This window comes from Oryctolagus cuniculus, chromosome 1 (assembly GCF_964237555.1).
Source record: "Oryctolagus cuniculus chromosome 1, mOryCun1.1, whole genome shotgun sequence".
In the NCBI taxonomy this organism is placed as follows: Eukaryota; Metazoa; Chordata; class Mammalia; order Lagomorpha; family Leporidae; genus Oryctolagus; species Oryctolagus cuniculus.
In genome coordinates this window covers 143042836-143057358 of record NC_091432.1, presented here as the reverse complement: position 1 = coordinate 143057358, position 14523 = coordinate 143042836, and the positions used below count along the sequence as shown (strand labels likewise).

At 49.9% G+C, this 14523-nt stretch overlaps 1 protein-coding gene across 1 annotated transcript; it reads right to left on the bottom strand.

Annotated features, from left to right (window-relative positions):
* Positions 1–482: 482 nt before the first annotated feature.
* On the bottom strand, positions 483–4087 carry LOC100356256 (procathepsin L). The gene is made up of 6 exons (XM_002708291.5): positions 3970–4087; positions 3732–3878; positions 3322–3546; positions 2680–2842; positions 1654–1771; positions 483–827 (listed from the first exon to the last, which is right to left on the bottom strand). The coding sequence occupies exons 1-6, from the start codon at positions 4051–4053 to the stop codon at positions 728–730; spliced, it is 837 nt and encodes a 278-aa protein (XP_002708337.2). The 5' UTR covers positions 4054–4087; the 3' UTR covers positions 483–727.
* Positions 4088–14523: the final 10436 nt, after the last annotated feature.

The following is a 14523-nucleotide window of genomic DNA, read 5'->3' as shown; positions in this document are numbered from 1 at the left end:
GTGGGTCTGAAGCCAGCCTCAAAGTCAAGACTTTGTCCCCTACCCAGGCCTTGGGTGCCCTGGGGCCCTGCCCGTCCCCTACTGCAAAGTGGCCACGGTGCCTCCACCCGCAGCTGGGGCCGGGGCTCTGGACCAGGCCTCCCAGGGGCTGCCGGAGGCTGGCCTGGGCTGCAGAAGTGACCGTGACCTCTCAGGCCCTTTTCCAGGAAAGAAATCACATGTGTGTCTAACAAGCGAGGCTGCTCTTCTCTGAAACCATTTCCTTTGTCCTTAGAGATCACTTGTGAGGTTTACAAGGACTGGGAGCGACAGAGGCACAGGCAGGGACATGGATCTGCACGTTTGTAGCCAGAAGAGCTGGCAGGTGCCCCCTCTTTCTCCCCGTGCACCACTGTCACGTTCAGTTCTGTCTGGGGAGCCCCGTTATGGGTTTGACTGCCCAAGAAGTCAGTGCACTAAAAACAACAAAACTTTTCATATTGCATAAAATTAACTTTATTAATCAATAAATAATTTTGGCAAATCCACAATGCAAATATCCTGATAGCGTAAATTGAAGCAATGGCAACCTATTACTAGTAGCAAACATCAAACGTTAGGTCCTAACTTGAATCTTCAGTGTTCAAGTACTGTGTCCCACACAAGGTGGAGCTGGCAGTGCAAAGAGGAAACTCCTCCCCGAAATACGCTGTCCCCGGCAAGTCCTTCCTCGTCATCGCGCCTCAGATCACACGGTGGGGTAGCTGGCTGCCGTGGCGATTCCGCAGTGGTTGTTCCGATCTTTGGCCATCTTCATGTAGCCATCCATGCCCCATCCTTTACCCCAGCTGAAGGAGAAACAGGTTTTGCATTTGATAGAATAACACTTTGGTTTAGGAGCAATAGTACCTGACCTTAACCCCGTGCCCCAGCCTCAGACTGACACAGAGAAACAGGAGAGGCAGCGACTCTTACTTATCCTTTATAAACGGCTGAATCTACATCTGTACATCACGTCTGTCCAGTACCGACCTGGCGCAGAGCTTTCTAAACAGAGAGAGAAAAGGGATAGGACACCTTTCCAGCCAGAAATAGTACAAAATTAAGAGGTGTTCAGAATTTAGAAATGGGTAACTCGATACTAGGCTTTTTGATGGCATCCTTTTTTAAAAGATTTATTTATTTATTTGAAAGGCAGAGTTACAGAGAGGCAGAGGCAGAGAGAGAGAGAGAGAGAGAGAGAGGTCTTCTATCCACTGGTTCACTCCCCAAATGGCTGCATCAGCTGGAGCTGGGCCAATCGGGAGCCAGGAGCTTCTTCCAGGTCTCCCATGTGGGTGCAGGGGCCCAAGGACTTGGGCCATCCTCTACTGCTTTCCCAGGCCACAGCAGAGAGCTGGATCGGAAGTGAAGCAGCCGGGATGTGAACCGGCACCCATATGGGATGCTGGTGCTGCAGACTGGGGCTTTAACCCACTGCGCCACAACGTCAGCCCCTTTTGATGGCATCTTAGTGATAAATCATGCATACCACTTCTGTGCTCACCCCCAGTAGGAGTAAGACATCCAGGATTTCAGAAGCGTGCTTAGGATTTGTGCAACTGCTTCCAACTGCTGACTGCAAGCGGGAGTTCCCCCTTGGTTGCCAATAGAAGCATTTGGGGGCGTTCCTACCTGTTCTTGACCAGCCAGTACTTTTGGTTGTCGCTTTCCGCTCCTTCAAAGCCATAGCCGACCACCAGCACAGCATGATCCAAGTTTTCTCTGCTGCAGTTGGGTTCGTAGTAAATGCCTGGGGAGGAAGAATCAGTGCTGGGCTGAGAGGTCCAGGGGACCCGGACAATGGCCCATTTAGAGGCATGTCTAAACGCAGTGCAATGACATAAATTGCAGTTAAGAATGAAAGAGGCCCCATTGTGTTCAAGGCAAGGGATCCAGGCTCTCCTCTAAAGGGAGCTGAAATGCTGATTAGCACAAATCCTTTTGTAGAAAAGTCGCCTGGAGGCCTAGAAGACCTCTCTTTGAAATCTCATCAAAGGATGTCTGTCTAAGAAAATAGCAAATAACACACAGAAACTTAAGTCAAGAGGCTCTTTTCATATTTATGACAGAAATAAAAATCTTTGGAAATGTTTTAAACATTCAGAAGTCAGAGAAAGTCGACATAAGTTGAAATGTAGATTTCTTTCTTTTTCACTTTTTTTTTTTTATTTGAAAGGCACAGGGACAGAGACCCACAGAGATGTTTTATCCACTGCTTCACTCCCCACGCCAAAGCCAAGAGCCCAGAGCTGAATCTGGGTCTCCCACATGGGTGCGGCAGGGACCCAACCACCTGTCTCCCAGGGTGCACATTAGCAGGGAGCTTGATCAGAAGTGGAGGGGGGGACTCGAACCCAGGCACTCCGATATGGGGTGCCAACATCCCATTGCAACAAATGCCTGCCCCACAACAGTAAACTAGTCCACACAGTGAATGACAGAGCTATTTTTTAAGTGCATACACTTATGAGGACATGCCTGAAGCGATGCGAAATGCAAACATCGGGTACAAATAGCCCCTAAAACAGAATGAACTGTGCACCATCCACAGGCCCCCATCGTGATAGTGACTTTCACAAGAAACAGAGATCACCATCTGGGATGTCCTGGTGCTTTCACAATTTTTCTGCATCCATTTCTACATAGACACATGCTCACCTTCTTTATAGAAGAGAAAGGACGAATGGCTTGCATCGATAGCAACAGCGATGGGTCCCACCGTGGCCACGGCCTCCATCAGGGCCTCTTCCTGCTCCGGGATCTGCACGAAGCCTGTGTCATTAGCCACAGATTCCTGAGGATTGTACCGACAGAGTCCATCCTTTTAAAGAGACAGGGAGAAAAGACTTTGGTCACTGCCATCCGCCTCCTGGGGAACATGAGTTAGAACCGCGGTGCCGAGCAGTCTGCAGCCCAGGAGGCTGAGTCAACCCTGTTACATTCCGCCCAGGCAGCGGAATGCGGTCGGTTGATTTGAAAGTGAAAATTGGCTTGTGTCTCTTCAATGAGATGCCCTAAGTCTACCTGTCCATGAGAAATTTTTCGCAAAGGAGAAACCGATTAGATGTAGAATGGTGTGTATGTTCACTGAGTTATACAGACGCAAGAATGGCTGTGTGTTAACCATCTCATCTGAGAGCTGTGCAAACACCTAATGATTTCTGGCGACAGCACGGCCACTGGGCAGAAGCAGATTCTGCCACCTAACACGTGAATGCTGAAAAGCTGTCTCTTATCGCCGAAGGTATCCAATTTGATAAAGCAGAGCTGAGTGATGAGAATGGACAGAGCTCCACCTACCCTTGCTTCATACGGATAGGAGTCCTCCGAGTCCAGGCCCCCATTGTCCTTCACATACTGGAAGGCGTGATCCGGGAGGCCCCCACGGCAGCCGTAGTTGCCTGCAGGCCGAGAGCAATCTATAAGGTTCTGCTCGCTCAGGGACACGAGCCGGCCAGTCTTGCGGAACATCTGCCCTTCCAGGGCCCCAGTGGCACTGAAAGCCCAGCACGAGCCACACCGACCCTGAGGAGGGAATATGAAAGCCGTCATCCACAAAACAGACAGCAAGATGCTGACACTACTCCCGGCCTGAGCGCACACGGGAACAGGTGTCTGACCTCATCTCTCCACATCTACCAGCATGTCGGCCACTCCCGGCCGTCCTCTGGCAGGTGGGGGGAGGGGGACTGAGCCTGACACTCCCATACCTGATTCTTCACAGGCGTCACGTAGCCCTTGTCTCTCCAGTCCACAGAGGAGGGGACCTCCTGAAACACAGCTTTCCCAAACACCTTCTCCTTCTTGTCTGGCTGATGGTGAAAGCCATTCATCACCTGCCTGAATTCTTCACTGGTCTGCAAAGAAAGGAAGAATACGTTGAAAAACAAGAGATCATTTTGGTAGAGGAGAGGAAGTATGGGGTCAAGCAACCCACAGCACACTCACCATGTCGCCGTAGGCGTTCATCGCCATGGAGAAGCCACGTTTCCCTTGGCTGTACTCCCCGTTGTGCAGCTCAATCATTCTCATGTTCTTCTCCCACACGGCTCTCCTCCGCCATTCTTCATTCTAGGGGCAATCACACAGCTCATGGTCGTTACCTCCACTCACGACCCAGCCCGCCCTCACGGAGTGGCCTTGCAGACAGAGGTGGGACAGGATCCGTGGCAGGGTGGCTTTGAGGGAGGCGGGCTCCACGCTCAGACCCAGCAGGCGGGTCTGCCCTGTTGTGCTCAGTAGGGGGCCCAGCAGGTGCTGCCCTGGTGAGAGCTGGCCTCTAGAAGGAGCTCTCTGCCCAGGAACTCCTGCTCTCCCTGGGGTCCCTGAGGACGGGTCCACGTGGTACCCACCGGGGCGTACGCCCTCCTGTGCTGTGCCTTCCACTGGGACCATCGCGCGTCTAAACTTCGATCAAGCACGGGGACGGCGGCGGCAACTGCCAAGCCAAGGGCAGCCAGCAAGAGTGAGGGATTCATGGTGCTAAACCTGGAGAGGGAAGAGAGAGGACCTGATGAGACAATCCTCTCGCCACGGCCATCCGACTCCCCCACCAGAAACCAAGGCCACCATGCTGGAAGAAACATGTTTCAATTTTACTCCCACGAATTCCCCCAACGACAGTGGAGGCTGAGGCTGGGATGGGGTAGAACAGGCAAGGGGCGATGCATCCACCAAAAGGCAAAGCCGCCTGCCCACGCTCTAGGCACCGACACAGTGGGGGCCCTGTTACGGTAGATGATGAGAAAGCCCCTCGGTTGACAGCTTTGCACACCGTGGGGGTGGTCCTGGGTCCTCCCCGCTTCCCTACAGCAAGGCTGGCAGTGTTAAGGTAGATGTTCTCGTTCCTGGGGGGATCTGCACCACCTCCTCCACCACTTCCCCTCCAGTCCCTGTCCCAGACAACCCTCACTGGGCCGGGTCGGGGGCACTCACCTTGGGTGGCCACCACTGCGCAGGCGCACTCTGCACACACTTTGCTGTTAAGCTGCTGAGGGCCAAGATCCTGGCTCAGGCGTGTCTGGCTCAGGCTTTTCAGGCCCTGGTCTGTGGTCCGGAAGGCCCCGCCTCCACCACGTGCCGGTGCTGTGATTGGGTGTGAAGAGAGCTGGGCATGGCCTCCGGGTGCTTTTCGACTCTGGTTTCGAAGCCTCAGGGTGTGAACCTGTGCCCAGGCTGAACGCAGCTGCCTCCATGGACCCAGGGACGGGTGGGGGGTTAGGCGAGTTGGGCGCCCTGGGCGCTTCCCTGGAGGGCCACCTAAGTATCTTCAGTTAATGGCTCCCCCAGGCAAGTCCTGCAGGCGCTGGGTGGGTGTCCAGGGACCCTCGTGATGTAGCCTTTCGCCTCTCCCTGCGTAGGCGGACCCTTCCTCCTACCCACCACGTCTTTCTAAAACCAAATGAAACGAGGCGCCTGCAGACAAGTGTGCCCCATAAGAAGGAGGAACATTGTGCAGGACGTTGGAAACCGCTTTTATCCCCCCACCCTGCAAGTTGGTCTTTTCTGAAGTCTCTAAAGGGCGTCTTGTGAGGTTCGATTTCAGAAATTTATTTAAATGGCATTTAATGACGGGATTTAAGACCCAGCATATGGGAAAATCTTTGGGATAAAGAAAAAAATATATAGTAATATCTACTATGTAGATATTAATTTATGTCATTACAGGTTTAAGGAAACAACCTGGACTATTGTAACCTTTGTCATTTATTTTACTTGAAAGGCAGAGCTACAGAGAGATATGGAGACACAGAGAGAGAAGTCTTCCATCTGCTGGTTCACTCCCCAGATGGCCGCAATGGCTGGGACTGGGCCAGGCTGAAGCCAGGAGCCAGGAGCTTCTTCAAAGTCTCCCACATGGGTGCAAGGGCCCAAGGACTTGGGCCATCTTCCTCTGCTTTGCAAGGTGCATTAGCAGGGAGTTAAGTATCCTGATTTCATGCAGGATCATTAGAAGTGGGGCAGCTCGGACTTGAACCTGAGCCCATATGATATGCTGGCATTGCAGGCAGCTGCTTAACCCGTCACAGCACCAGCCCCAAAAGAATATACTTGTTGTAGAAAACATCATGACCTCATATCCTTTCCCCCATAACCTGTTTCTATTCATATTTTAACTTTGACAAAAATTCATGATGTGTTTCTACTTGTAAGGTATTTCTAGTTAAAACTAAATTATTAATCCTTGTAGAAGGAACTATAATATAAGACATAACATTAAAAAATTCGCCATTTTAACCAGTGCTGAGGCGCATTGCAAGGACATGCAGTACAGCCACAGGGCTGTGCAGTGTCGCCACCATCCACCTCCAGAGCGTTTCCGGGTTCCCACGCTGGAACTCCACCGTGAACCACTGCACAGACGCCTCCCCTCCCCAGCTCCAGCACCCACACATCTATTTTCTGCCTGTAAGAATTAAGAATCCTTTTTTTTTCTACAGATTTATTTATTTACTTATTTGAGAGGCCGAGTTACAGACACAGAGAGGAGAGACAGAGAGAAAGGTCTTCCATCCGCTGGTTCACTCCCCAAATGGCCACAACGACCAGGGCCAGGACGGAGCTGGGCTGATCTGAAGCCAGGAGCCAGGAGCTTTTTCCGGGTCTCCCATGTGGGTGCAGGGGCCCAAGGACCTGGGCCATCCTCCACTGCTTTCCCAGGCCATAGCAGAGAGCTGGATCAGAAGTGGAGCAGCCAGTAGAACCAGCACCCATATGGGATGCTGGTGTTGCAAGCTGGGGCTTTGCTTACTACGCCGCAGCACTGGCCCCTGTCTGTTAAAACATGACTACCGCATGGTTTGACTGCCTCTTTCCCAACTCCTACTGAAACTGAGTTGTCATTATACCGGTGTTCAAGGTGGGGTCTTAACAGATTCTCAGGCTACAAAAGCCCTGCTTTTATGAATGGATGAATGCTCTTCTCTGGTCCTTACTGAGGACAAGCTTGGGCCCCTTTCTGTATGCTGCTCTTACCCTCTTGGTGAACGATTATTTATTGAAAGGGAGGGGGAGAGAGAGAGAGATATTTCTTCCATCCACTGATTCACTCTCCAGAATGCCCACAACTGCTGGGGATGGGCCAGGCTACAGCCAAGAGCCTGGAACTCAACCTGGATCTCCCCTGTGCATGGCAGAGACCCAAGAACTGGTGCCATCACGTGCTGTCTCTCAGTTGCACATTAGCAGGAAGCTGGAACTGGACGCTGAGCCAGGGCTCGGACTCTGCACTCCAACACTGGAGGTAGGTGTTCCAAGTAGCATGTTGACCATTAGGCTGAATGCCAACCCAACTACCATCTTTTGTGCTGTCACCACGCAATGTTGTTGCCATCTTATGACCCAGCAAGAAGCCCCTCATCAGGTGACCACACCTGGATACTGGAATTCTCAGGCTCTATAACTATGAGCCCATCAACTTCTATGAAAATTTACTCCATCTGTGGTATAACAGCATAAAAAAAAGATTAAGATTACTTCTCTAGGTACTTTGTATGAGTGGATTCATGTAATATGAGGGCCCTCAGAAAGTTCAAGGGAAAATGATCTTTTAAGGGGTGTGCCATTTAAAAAACGGACCATTTTACACCTCCACCACCAATGCACAAGATTCTCATTTCTGCACACCTCATCGGAACTTATGATTGCCTTTTCTTTCTTAATATTTATTTATTTATTTGAAAGTCAGACTTACAGAGATAGAGGGAGAGACAAAGTCCCACATCGGTGCAGGCTGGGCCAGACCAAAGCTAGGAGCCAGGAATTTCTTCTGGGTCTCCTACATGGGTGGCAAGGGGCCCAAGAACCTGGGCCATCCTCCACTGCTTTCCCAGACCACCAACAGGGAGCTGGATCGGAAGTGGAACAGCGGGCACTCGAACCGGCACCCACATGGGATGCTGGCACTGGAGGTAGCGCTTTGACCCACTGCGCCACCACACTGGCCCTAGATTGCCTTTTCTTTCTCTTGTACTCTCATCCTTTCTCTATTCCAGGAAAATGACCATCAGAATGTATGTACAGTGGTATCTCACCGTGGTTCAGATTTGTATTTCCCGAATCATTAGGGGTGTGTTCATCTCTTTGTCTATTCCGATGCTTTGACCATCATTTAACTGAGTGGCTTTGCTGTTGCTGCTGCTGTTGTTGAATTTTAGGAATTTGTTATATATTTAGGGAATTGATTTTTTTCAGGAATATGTGACTTGCAAATATTTTCTCCCGCTCTGTGGATTACCTTTTCATAGTGTGATAGTGCTATTTCATGTACAACGTTTTTAATGTTAATGAAATCAAATTTATCAATATTTTGTTTGCTACTTTCGATGTTACATTTAAAAAATCATCACCAAGTCCCACATTCTGAAGATTTCCCTTATGTTTTCTTTTAAGTGCTTTATGGTTTTAGCTCTTCCTCAAAATATGTATTTATTTACGTATTTGAAAGACAGAGTGATAGAAGGAGACAAGACACACACACACACACTCACACACACACACACACACACACACGATCTTCCATCCACTTGTCCACTCCCCAAATGGTTTCAATGGCCAGGGCTGGGCCAGGCCAAAGCCAGGAGCCAGGAACTCCATCTGGGTCTCACACCCTTTAGAAATTTGGCTCATGATCTGCTGCCTTCCCAGTGACATTAGCAGGAAGCTGGATCAGAAGCAGAGCAGCCAAGCCTCAAAACTGCTCCCCGGTACAGAATGCCAACATCGCAGGCAGCAGCTTAACCCACTGTGCTAGTGCCCATTCCAGTCTTAGCTCTTAGGCTTATGTGGTTGATCCATTTGAGTTAACCTTTGTATATAGTGTAAAGTAAGAGCCAAACTTCATTCTTTTACACTATTCATACCCTGTTGAACAATCTTGGCACTCTCTGTTACATTTATCAAGATTAATTAATGAAGCATTTTCTTTTAAGAAAGGTAGCCCTCATCTCTAGAGGCTGGAGCTCAGCTGGCTGCAAAAGTGTGCTGTACTACGCAGGGTTGGCAAGGTTTTGTTGGTGTTGTTTTAATGCAGCATGGAATTCAATGTAATCATTCCAGAGATCTAAGTTCATATTGCAATTGGAGAGTGTTACAGTCGCCCCTGGGTCACAGCTGCGCAAGACTCAGGGGTTGGAAAACCCTGAGATTGTCTCAGCACCTCCCCTGCAGGCTGACCGCGGGCTGTGTGGCAGGTGCAGGCTGAAGAAATGCACGCTTTTGTTTTGTACAACGTGACACCACTGCTCTGGAGGAAACACGTTCTCCCTATACCCGGGGCGCCCCAAACCTACATTTAAACCAGGAAATAGCTAAATGCCAGAGAATCAGGGAGAAAGTATTTAAGCAAGAAAATGGAAGATGTTATTGTTCCAAGTCAATGTGACATTTATTTATTTGTTTTTAAAGATTTATTTTGCCGGCGCCGTGGCTCAATAGGCTAATCCTCCACCTTGCGGCGCCGGCACACCGGGTTCTAGTCCCGGTTGGGGCGCCGGATTCTGTCCCGGTTGCCCCTCTTCCAGGCCAGCTCTCTGCTATGGCCAGGGAGTGCAGTGGAGGATGGCCCAGGTGCTTGGGCCCTGCACCCCATGGGAGACCAGGAAAAGCACCTGGATCCTGGCTCCTGCCATCGGATCAGCGCGGTGCGCCGGCTGCAGCGGCGGCCATTGGAGGGTGAACCAACGGCAAAAGGAAGACCTTTCTCACCTGTCTCTCTCTCTCACTGTCCACTCTGCCTGTCAAAAATTAAAAAAAAAAAAAAAAAAAAAAAGATTTATTTTATTTATTTGAAAGACGGAGTTACAGAGAGAAGTAGAGCCAGAGAGAGGTCTTCCATCTACTGGTTCACTCCCCAGATGACCACAACAGCCAGAGCTGAGCTGATCCGAAGCCAGGAGCCAGGAGCTTCTTCCAGGTCTCCCACGCGGGTGCAGGGGCCCAAGGACTTGGGCCATCTTCCACTGCTTTCCCAGGCCGTAGCAGAGAGCTGGATTGAAAGTGGAGCAGCCAGGACTCCAACCGGTGCCCATATGGGATGCCAGCACTGCAGGTGGCAGCTTCACCCACCATTCCACAGCACCGGCCCCCTAATTTATTTTTAATTGTCCATATTACAGACAAATAAATAAAAGGTGTGTGGTAAATGCAACGGATGTCAGGCAAAGGCCATAACCAAGAAGACAAATAAATGGTACTGCAAGTACTGACTTGGGAATTACACGGTTCTGGGTTCAAATATGGGTTCTGCTTCCTAACAGCCATGTGGGGTTTGGCCAAGACATGAACTTGCAAAGCCTGCCTTAGCTGCAAACGGGGAACAGGAAGCCCGTGCCTTGGTGGGTGGTGCAAGGACTGATGGGGGTGACTCACACAAGGCTCGGTACAAGTGTCCAGCTCACTCATTCTTCTTTAAGATGTTTCAGAACCTCACGGTACCCTCGTATCATTGAAACCCCTTTGCGGGCATTTCACTGTAAGATTTATCACTGTATGTTCTAGGTGGAATTGTGAGAAAGCACAGTAAAATAAGGCCATGTGACCAGCCCTGAGGACTGGGCAGGGCCAGGCCCCTGTGGTCTGGGGCTCTAGCGGAGATGAGCTGATTAGGGACACACAGCCTTCAACGCTGACCTGGAGCCTCGGGGGTGCCCTGCTCTAGGGTTGGATGTGGGGTTAAACCCTTGGGTGCCCGTGGTATTTCTCAGCCAGACCAGCCTCCACCATTCCTGGTTTCTCCCACATGGTCCTTGCCTGTTGAACCCGACCTGGGCGAGATGCTCTGACATGGGTCCACTGTGGGTGCAACCCTGGCTGGGAAAATCACTGGCCAAGGACCCCCGTGGGAGGCTTGGGTTCTCACCCTCCCTCTCTTCACAGGTAGATAACGAACAAATCAAAACGTCTTTCTTGACTCCTAGTGGAAGGCGCGTTCATGCGCTTGTCCTGGAGAACTGGACGTGGAGCACACGTGAGTGAACCTTGGACTCCACATTTCTGTAACAGAAGACAGCCCTGGGGCAGCACTGAGCGCCGGTCTCTGTACCTGTGTCTGCCAGTCCCGAGATTGGATTCTGTGTAGGACGATTAGGGAAAGCCCATACCAGCAGCCTCATTATTGGAGGAGGAGGTCCCGGGTACAGTGAACACAGGGCCTTCCCTCTCCCATCAGCCATCTTCATCTGACCACTCCCCAGGCTTCCTACAGATTCAGAGATCTGCTCCTGAGTGGCTGAATGAAGCACTCACACACCTTTCTAGAAAAGCTCATCAACAACTCATGGATTACACTGGGTTCTTCCCTACAGAAAGCAGCCTCATAGATTCACATTTACTTACCCTGCTCCTGAATGCCTTTCAGACACTCTAAGGGACCTTGATGGTGGATAGATAAAGCCTCACACAGCAAAGTGCTTCAGGCGGGAACCAGCTGATGGCGCCCGGAATCCTCGCTGTGGGTAGGACGTACGACGCTAGCAATGAAGTTGCAGGGAGCCCTAGTACTGGGCACTCAAAAGAGTTCTACAGGTTCAGAAAACCAAGGGGGCATTCTGGAAGGCACTAGGCAGGGACAGGGACACCTGGCCAGTGCCACCCAAGTGTCATGGGGACTTTGCCTGGACAGAGAGAGGAGTAGGTGCAGGGGGACTCAGGGGGGACAGGAGCTTGCAGATAGAAGGGCGAAGTCCTGGTGACCTTTCTCAACTCAAAGGAAAGGACAGAACCCGGGAGGAGAGAAGGGAGGTGAGGCGGAAGCTGAGGCCTGCTACAAAGTCACAGAGGGTTTTCAGTCAGTGAAAACCAGATACTTACACAAGTGACTTTGGTTTTTTGGTCACTAAAAAACAAGGCTAAGCATATTGTTTAGGAAGTTTGACATTTTAGGGTACGAAGTTTCCCACTGAAAGCTGGATTTCAGTTTGCTCCTTTTAGAAAACATTTTGTTGACCATTTCTACTAAATTGGATTTTTTCACCTGTCTGGAAACTTGAGCTGACCGATACACCACACAAGACATTATAAGAAAATTAACACCACTCAAGTCTCGACATGAAATGTTTTTGCAATGCAACAAGAAAGTCCCAGTTGTGCGCCAGGCAGCCACAATGCAGGCTGAACTCCTTACTGGCCACAGGGCAGCTGTCCCTGACATTAGAAGGTTAAATGAAGCAAAGGAGGCACCTCCATTCTGCCCCATGCCTTCATTTCTTAGGTTTCCAGTCAATGATTATGAGTTAGCCCTCACCACCTCTAGGGCAGGTGAGTGGTAAGCATGATGCTTCATAGGCAGACAGACAGTGAGAACGTCAATAAGTAAATTGCAATGGAGCTCACTGTGTGGGGAAATTAAATAATTGTGGATTCCAATCTAAGTTGTGCTTCTCATCAGCCATGTTACCTCTGCAGAGACACTTAAACAGACAGAGACGTCACGTGCTCACCTGAAACCGATCATGCACAATGCCTGCCTGTGTGGGTAGAGCCAGGACTACAAAGGGGACAGATTATACTGCGTTTGGCTTAGGATCCCCAGCTTAGAATTCCTATTATTCTGCTTCAACACGTTTAGGAATGTAGATGTGCCTCATTTAATTATAATACCCTTGTTAGCATCAAGCCTGAAGATATATGACTTTAGACTTTAGATAAAATGTTCAGAAAACGCGGGAAAGTGATAGGAGAGATGATAAGCCTTTGAAAGCTGTGGGGACCTAGGACAGACACAGCGGAGATGGACAGATGAGAAGGGTGCATGCACCAGCTGTGACTTGGAGCCATTGGAATGCATTGTCTCTGGGAAGCGCACTATTCTAGGATTTGATGAGGGCTAAAGACCCCCTGCGTCCTGGGGGCTTTTGGACAAACCATCATCCCTGCTTTCTGCACTGGTTTTCCTTGGCCATTGAGCCTCCACATGTGTGTAAGATCCTGCAGTGGGCCAACTCGTGAATATGCCATCTGGTTCTCGGTCACTTTTTCTCCTGCATTTTCTGTGAAAAATAACCAGCAAATCAGAAGGACTTTCTGGGCTTCCAGCCAGCAAAGGGGCTGTTCTTCACTCCTGGTGACCTCGCCAGGCAGCCATTGTTTGTTCCGCAAACCTGAAATTGGAGCAGACACGAGTGAATGTTGGCTATGAAATGCTAGTTTGCAAGAGTGGGTGTCGGTCTGGTGGCCCGGCTGACAGTCGGGACAGCTGTGTCTCACTGCACTCACTGTCTGTGCCAGGGTTTGAGTTCCAGCTCTGGCTTTTGCTTCCTGCTGCTGCAGACTCTGAGAAGCCATAGTGATGACTCTAAAGGCTGGGTTCCTGACACTCATGTGGGAGACTTGGATTGAGTTCCGGGTTCCCGTTCTCAGCCAAGCCCAGCCCTGGTCATTGCAGGCATTTGGTGGAGTGAACTGGTAGATGAGAGATTTCTCTCTCTCTCTCTCAAATTAATTAATTAATTTTCTAAGAAAAATCAGATACAAATAAGTAATTTTAATTTCTAGATCCTTCCTTATTCTTAATCTAGTAGAAATGGTATTGGCTGTTATAATAATATCGAGTATATGAATATTGAATTGTTAAAGACAGCAATTAACCAAGTGATATGGGCCTGAGTATGTTAATTTTCTTTTTTTTTTTAAGATTTATTTATTTTTATTTGAAAGTCAGAGTTACATAGAGAGAAGGAGAGGCAGAGAGAGAGAGAGAAAGGTCTTCCATCTGCTGGTTCACTGCCCTTTTGGCCGCAATGTCCACAGCTGCGCAGATCCAAAGTCAGGAGCCAGGAGCGTCTTCCGGGTCTCCCACATGGGTGCAGGGGCCCAAGCACCTGGGCCATCTTCTACTGCTTTCCCAGGCCACAGCAGAGAGCTAGATTGGAAGTGGAGCAGCCAGGACTTGAACCAGCACCCATATGGGATGCCAGTACTGCAGGCAGTGGCTTTATCCTCTATGCTACAGTGCCGGCCCCTTAATTATCTTTCTTTTTTTAAAAAAAGATTATTTCCTTATTTTAAAAGTCATAATTACAGAGAGAGAGAGAGAGAGAGAGAGAGAGGGAGAGTTAGTTTCCATCTGCTGGTTCACTTCCTAGATGGCTGCAATGGCTTACACTGGGCCAAGCCAAAGCCGGGAGCCTGGAGCTTCATCTGGGTTTCCCATGTGGGTGGCAGGGGCCCAAACACTTGAACCATCCTCTGTTGTCTTTCCTAGGTGCATTAGTAGGAAGCTGGATCAGAAGTGGAGAGGCCAGGACATGAACTGGTGTCCATAGGGACTGCCAGCATCACAGGTTTTGGCTCAGCCCACTACACCACAGTGCTGACCCCAAGCACCTTAGTGTTCAGTTTAGGTTCTTACGCCACAAACAGGTAAGAACTCAAAGCAGAGGCATCCATGCATGAGTGCACAAAATGAGAAGAAGTCTTATTTATAAGGTGAGGATGTGAACACACATTCACACGTGAGTGTGGGCTTCCCTACATGAAGAAATACCCATAATATGCAGACAGAGC

Bases quoted from the DNA above. Each gene is read 5' to 3' on its own strand.
- LOC100356256 (XM_002708291.5), bottom strand. From the start codon at position 4,053: ATGAGAATGATTGAGCTGCACAACGGGGAGTACAGCCAAGGGAAACGT. The intron at 3,879-3,969 runs GTGAGTGTGCTG...CTTTCTTTGCAG, and splicing joins TGAACGCCTACGGCGACATG to ACCAGTGAAGAATTCAGGCA. The intron at 828-1,653 runs GTAGGAACGCCC...TTTCTCCTTCAG, and splicing joins TACTGGCTGGTCAAGAACAG to CTGGGGTAAAGGATGGGGCA.